Here is a 6,866-nt window from a genome sequence, read left to right on the forward strand (position 1 = left end):
ATGAAAGCAATTATTTTTACACTTAAACATTTAAGTCATTCTTCATGTAAACGTTCCCTCGTTGCAGCTTCTCAACTGTGGTTCTCTTTTGTTGTATGTAACAGGATATACTGCCATTGGGTTGTTCACTGACCAAACATACATATCAATGTCTGACCATGTCAAAACCCAGAGACTCAAGAAAAATCAACATCTTCACATCTGAGAAGCAGGAGTCATCGTGTTCTCTGCTCTTTCGCTCAGATAAATTCCTTATCTGTGGAGAAAGGAGCCAAAGTTTTGAGTGTTAGGTTACATAACTATTGCAACATCAGAGCCATTTGTACAGTACATACTGTACAATACATTCTCAAAATGCACTACAATTGTCTTCATCTTGTGCAGGCTGGGATTTGCTTTTAGTCTGGGGAAACTGATGGGTTGTAAAAATCTTGGCAAGTTACGAGTCCAGACGTTTATAATATAGCAGTTTATTTCTTAAAATGTTGCACAAATGTTGGACAAGGGGAGACCCTGGACAGGTCTCTAGTCTATCACAGGACTAGCACAGAGACAGTCACACCTACATCCAACCACTATCACTTGGTGCATCTCCATTCTGATTAATGTTATACAGCATGTAAACACATGTCTCATCAGTTCAGAACGAACTGCTGGAACTTCTGACTGAAAAAATACTGTCTGCGTAGATGTAGCCACGGGTAGTCAATGCTCAAGTACCGATAATCAGATAAAACTGACGTAGACTGACTCACTTAAGTTCAACAGTCCTGCATGAGTACTAAATCTTTAAAGAAATCCAAATAATTAAACTTAATTTTTCTAAAAATATTTTGTGTTTTTAAACATTGTCAGAAATCTCATTCTCTTTGGGCAAATCTAATAAAATACCACTTGTCTACAAAGACCAGACTCACGATTCTGCTGTTGTAAATCATCCTGTTCATCAAACCCGCATTTTAAAACTGCAATTGCGATTTAAACGGTTCACACTACGGGTTCAACACACAATGTAAAATCTGGAAATCTGAGTCTGGCCTGCATGAATTAGGTTCAGTCTGCTGCATAAGACTGAAATATAATAAGAAATACAGTTTTAAAAAAAAAAAAAAAGATAGGATTTGCTTTAGTATCTGCTTCAAGAGTAATTGGGCATTATAAAAGACTTTTGTCCAGAAATAACACAAAAATGGACTAAAACACCTAAAAAGCCTACAAGACATTTCCCATCCAGAAGACATGACACATGTCACAGGACAGCCCCTGATTCCCAGTCCTCCCGTGGTACATTCAGATGAACTTCAGCCTCCGCTGCTTTTCTCTTCTGCATCAGGCGGTCCACCAGGACTACAAACAGGGCCGATGAAATCAGGCAGAGGCCCGAGAAGTGGAAGGCATTGCTGTAGTCCTCTGTCTGGTCCACCAGCCAGCCTGTCCAAGGAACACAGGGCATCAATAAATTAACTGGACTCGTTTGAGGTGATTTTTCAATCTACATCCGTGGATTAAAAATACAAAAGCACACTGCACTATACTTTTGCCACTGTGACATGAGTGTTACTGGAAGTAACTATGTGCAAAGAATTGACCACAGGTTGAGCTATTAAAACAAGACCAGTTAATCCTACCCAAAAACTACTTAAACACATGTAAAACTGCATGGATTCGACTACTCAGATGTCCACAGCCATGCTAGCAGCTCTGAGGTTTTAATTGAGCTAAATGCGAACACACTCAATCACAGCGCACACTGGATGGAGCAGGTTTAAAAATGTTCGTCACCCCACTTCAGCATACAGGCTTAACATGATGGTGTTTGCTAATTGGTGAGTAAAAAATGGAAGACGGATCAAAACATTTGCAAGGACCCAAGCAGTTAAGTAATTTTATGACCTTTTCATAGTGACAATACATTTCTCTGCCAAGACATTCCACGCTATTGGAGTCTGGAGGAAAGATCCATTATGAAGGTCATTAAAACAGAGGTGTCTTTGATGTGGTGCCAGTGTCAGTTTGGTAACCACATGCAGCAGAGTCATGGGGTTTCTGTCCAGGCTCTGACAAAGTTTATCCAACTAGCAGCATCTCAAGCACTATGCACAGCACCAACTCTATAATGTAGGATAATGTCAACAATACTCAAGTTTTATCCACTGTCTCATGGGGAGCTAAACTTGTTTCTTTAGGTCAGAAACCCCTGCTGATTTGAATCTTTCCTTTCTATCCTTGTGTACACTACAACCTCAGAACTAGAAACTGAACACTTCACATATCAAGATGTGTTCTTCTTTCAGTCACATATTTTCTGATCTAAATCAACATTCAGACGGTTATTGCACAGGCAGTAATTTCCCAATATTTAAACTTCTTAGTCTCAAGGAAACAGCGATTCTAATGAACTCATGTGAAATTCCTTTCTGAAAATAGAGGCATTGGCCTTAATGCAGTCAGTCATCTCCCTATTACAAAACAGTTTCCTAGATTTACCAGGTTACTACCATTACTATTTCAAACCTCTTTCCTTTCTACACCTCATTTTACTGGAGAGATGTTATTGTGCCAAATAAAATAATTTAATTCATATCTATATTCCCCAATCTACTGAACACTGTTATAGTATGAGTGAAATAATACTGTCCTATATGTGTAGCTGTATGTTCACCTGCCAAAACATTTTTTCTTACCTGCAGTGGGTGGACCGATGAAGCCTCCAATGCTTCTGAACAGCATAAAAAGCCCCAGCCCGCTGTCGAATCCTTCCAGGCTCACAATGTCCACAATGGAGGTGACATGAATGGCCACCATGCAACCAAACAGGAAACCGTAGAGCGAGGCAAAGAACAGGATGGCCCAGTAGTTGTCGCTGATGGGAAGAAGCAGGAGCACCACCCCAAGCAGAGTGGCCACCATGGTGAGCAGCTGTAGGTTTCTTAACAGTCTCATGTTAGCTACCCAGCCACAGGTCAGCCTCCCAGCCAGGTCAGCTAATGCCAGGACAGAGAGGATGGAGGCAGGCCAGTACTCATCTATCCCCAGACTGTTGGCAAAAGGCACCAGAAAGAGAGGTGGGATGAAAAAACCTGCTGCAGCAAAGATGGCGAACACGATGTAGAGGAAAAATTCAGGTTTCCTCACGAGGGAGAGCGGAAAGATAATCTTCCTCTTTGGTAGCAGCCCAGCAGCATCTCCTACTAGACTGTCTTTGGTTTCCTGTGTTGGACACCAGGTTGACTCCAGAGGTCTCATGAGCGCACCACATACACACAGGTTGAGCTGAAGGCCAGCGATGATGAGCAAGGCACCTTGCCAGGTGTACATCTCCATGAGCCACTGGAAAAAGGGACTGAACATGATGGAGAAGACGCACTCCCCTGAGCTGGCGATAGCATAGGCGATGGGACGCCATCGTGCAAAGTAGTGGCTCACCATGCTGTTGGCAGGGATCCATGAGAAGGACATGCCTGTTCCTGGGGGGAAAAAAACAAAAAGGAGGAGGGGGAACCATCAATCTTGGGTTCTTCCAATATTGTAGTGGTGACACTGAAAAAAACCACAAGCATTAGGGCTACACAAATATTTTTAGGTCTGATTAGGAATGAGTTCGTAGCCGATATGTAAAAATGTATCAGGGTCCCAGTGGCATGGTATGAAGGTTGGTATCAATCTAAACCTTGAATCTCTCTCTGCCACTTGTGACGGTTCCCAATGATAAACATGATATTCTGACCTTTACAACTCTATTAGCATGTGCCTCTTTTTTTTTTTTTATAAACGCACATTCTTTGGATTTCATAAAATTACCAAATTATCAACATGCCTCCCAAACTGAGGCAGATTTAATATTGCCTTTTTTCCCTTGTCTATCTCGAGAGTGCTACCTTGGAGGATGCCCATGCTAACGTAGAGCCAAGGAAGACTGAGGTCAAGAGAAGCTAGCAACATCCCCAAGGATGTGAGCAGGCCTCCGATCATGATGACCACCCTCTGAGAAAACCTTAAGGTCAGCACACTGGCTGCTGGAGCTGCGGATGAAAACGGTACTATGAAAACAGACATGGGTTAAAAGCAGCTGAAAGAACTTAGAGGAGGATACCCCATCTTTACCTCCCAGGTGAAACATGGCAATTGTTGTGGAGGTGACCCAGGAGGTGGTGCTGGTTAGGACTCCGAAGTGAGTCTGGATGTCCAGGAAGAAAATGCCGAAGTTTTTGAGGACAGCAGCAGTAAGGCCCATGACGAAAAAGGCCGACGTGACCACCACCCAGCCATAGCCCCCATCAGGAGGTCTTTCTCCCCTGGACTTCATGCTCCTCAGCTTCTCTGCAGGCTGCTGCTCAAAGGCTGCTAGGCAACAAACTGATAAATCTCAAATGCACATGGGGCTCATGAGTGAACATGCAAAATGCACACACATTAGTTTAGGTGTTGAAGAAAAAAAAAATAGTGGGGTAATACAGCAGGTAAAATAAGTAATGAACACATCACAATTCTTCATAGTAAACATTTCCAAAGGTGCTATTGACATGAAATTTTCACCAGGTGTTAGTACCAACCTAAGTAATCCATACATAGAAAGAAACCAAAACAAATAAGTTCAGAAATTAAATTATATGTAATGTGAAATGGCACAGGGAAAAGTATTGAACACACTTACTGATATTTAATACTTTGCACAAAAGTCTTTGTTGGTGATGAAGCTTCAAGAAGCCTCCTGTATGGAGAAACTAGTCGCATGCATTGCTCAGGAGTGATTTTGGTCCATCCTTCCTACAAACTGTCTTAAAATCTTGAAGGTTCTGTGGGCCTCTTCTATGAACTTTGATTTTTAGTTCTTTCCATAGATTTTCAATTGGATCCAAGTCAGGTGGTTAGCTGGGCCGCTCCAGCAGCTTTATTTTCTTTCTCTGAAGCCAGCTGAGAGTTTCCTTGGCTCTGTGTTTGGGATCATTGTCTTGCTGATGTCCACCCTCATTTCATCTTCATCATTCTGGCAGATGACAGCAGATTTTTCTCAAGAATGTCCATTAATCCTCCCTTCAATTATATGAAGTTTGCCAGTACCATATGCAGAAAAACAGCCCCACACCATGATGTTCCCACCTCCAAACTTCTCTGTCGGTATGGTGTTGTTGGGGTGATGTGCAGTGCATTTTGTCCCCAAACATGGTGTGTGTTATGGCATCCAAAGAGTTCAGTTTTACTCTCATCTGGTACCTGCTAATTCTGAAGCTCTCCACTAGTGGTCCTTGACTCTTGGACAACTCTTCTGATGATTCTTTTCACTCCTCTGTCAGAAATCTTGTGAGGAGCACCGGGTCGTAGCCGGTTTATGGTTGAATGATGTTCTTTCCACTTCAGGATTATGGCCACAACAGTGCTCACTGGAACGTTCAGAAGTTTAGAAATCCTTCTGTAACCAATGCCATCAAAATGTTTTACAAAGAAAAGGTTGTGAAGTTTTTGAGAGAGTTCTTTGCTTTTACCATCATGAGAAGTTCCTTGGGTGACACCTTGGTAATGACGCACCTTTTTATAGACCATCAGTTTGAGCTGAACCAGCTGATATTCATTTGCACTGACAAGGGGCAGGATGGCTTTCTGATCACTGATTTCAGCTGGTGTCTTGTCTTAACATGCCTTTTTCCACCTCCCTTTCTGTGTGTGTTCAATACTTTTCCCCTCTGTTGTTTTACATTATCAGGCATAACTTAATATTTGTTTTGGTTTCTTTCTATGTATGGATTACTTGGTTGTTGCCGACACCTGGTGAAAATTCTATGTCAATAGCACCTTTAGGAATATGTTTACTATGAAGAATTGTGATGTATTTAATACTTATTTTACCCACTGTATTTATATGACTCAACACTGACTCAATACTGAACTTCTGAGGAATTTTTTTTTAATATTCCAGGCACTTGAAGGAACTAGTTCAATTATTACAAGTCTTTTTTTTAATGGTTTGAAGCGGCTATTTTTTTATTCCTTCCAATGAATTCGCTCTTAAAACATGACAGCTAACGTACGGAGTTTTTAAACACAAACAAAAGTGTAAAAAGTTTCATTTGAAACTTACGTTATTCCTGTTACAGACCCTCTTGTGCCGTCGAGATATCTTTTCCAAACATATTTGGCTTTGTACCACAGTGGTGAAGCCGCTCTCAGACCAAGCCGGTGGGCTTCATTTGCAATCACGGTGCGGTTATCCGGTCCGTTCAGGCGGTCCCATTAAAATGATGTGCGCCACTTAAGATGACGTTTTCTTCGCATGCATTGAAGAAGTGTTCCTAAGAACAATCTACTGGACTAGTTCAACAAGTCTGGCTACGAGCTACACTACGACTAGTCTGGTGATGGCTACGAGCCATCACCAGCATTAACGCATAAATAGGACAACCTAGCCAAGCTAACCGGCAGCACACACAACTTCCGGATTTCAAAATAAAGCGTCGCATTACATTTGACCTATTGAATAGAATTTCAACATATCGGACTAGATTAAACATATGACGGAGAAAAGGTGAATTATTTAATCATCACTAACCACATACAAATGCCCTACTGACCTTTTCTCAACGTATATTAATAGATTGTAGTTTTATTATTTTTCAGCCAGTCTGCTCCAAAAATAGAAAAGTACAATACTTCACTCAAATGTAGTTGTGGAGCACAAAGTGAACTGGTGACTTATATTAATTTATAACTAAAATAGCAGTGAGATTTACCACTAGTGCTACAGATTTCATTTTTATTTAGCCATCACATTTATTCTTATTCATTTTTAATGCAAAATATACCTCTCAGTCTCTAAAGCGCGACCTAAAGGTTAAAGCGTGTCCTCTTTGGTTCCTCATCTCCTGTTACTG

At 41.4% G+C, this 6,866-nt stretch overlaps 1 protein-coding gene across 5 annotated transcripts; it reads right to left on the bottom strand.

Annotated features, from left to right (window-relative positions):
• Positions 1-454: 454 nt before the first annotated feature.
• zgc:114041 (uncharacterized protein LOC574425 homolog) lies at positions 455-6,582 on the bottom strand. Of its 5 annotated transcripts, none has more exons than XM_047593036.1 (5): positions 6,077-6,582; positions 4,105-4,344; positions 3,879-4,022; positions 2,685-3,467; positions 455-1,431 (listed from the first exon to the last, which is right to left on the bottom strand). In XM_047593036.1, the coding sequence occupies exons 2-5, from the start codon at positions 4,304-4,306 to the stop codon at positions 1,250-1,252; spliced, it is 1,311 nt and encodes a 436-aa protein (XP_047448992.1). In that variant the 5' UTR covers positions 4,307-4,344; positions 6,077-6,582; the 3' UTR covers positions 455-1,249. The 5 variants fall into 5 exon arrangements, with proteins under 5 accessions (XP_047448992.1, XP_047448988.1, XP_047448991.1 ...); XM_047593032.1 differs by having other exon boundaries at positions 4,105-4,356; XM_047593035.1 differs by having other exon boundaries at positions 4,105-4,365.
• Between the last annotated feature and the right edge of the window lie 284 nt (positions 6,583-6,866).

The sequence above is a fragment of the Mugil cephalus genome, chromosome 8 (genome assembly GCF_022458985.1).
Source record: "Mugil cephalus isolate CIBA_MC_2020 chromosome 8, CIBA_Mcephalus_1.1, whole genome shotgun sequence".
Classification (NCBI taxonomy): Eukaryota; Metazoa; Chordata; class Actinopteri; order Mugiliformes; family Mugilidae; genus Mugil; species Mugil cephalus.

Coding starts and splice junctions, on each gene's coding strand:
- zgc:114041 (XM_047593036.1), bottom strand. CDS start 4,306: ATGAAGTCCAGGGGAGAAAGACCTCCTGATGGGGGCTATGGCTGGGTG. Junction 3,468..3,878: donor TAGCATGGGCATCCTCCAAG/GTAGCACTCTCG, acceptor TTTTCCCCCCAG/GAACAGGCATGTCCTTCTCA. Junction 1,432..2,684: donor CATCGGTCCACCCACTGCAG/GTAAGAAAAAAT, acceptor TTCCTTGGACAG/GCTGGCTGGTGGACCAGACA.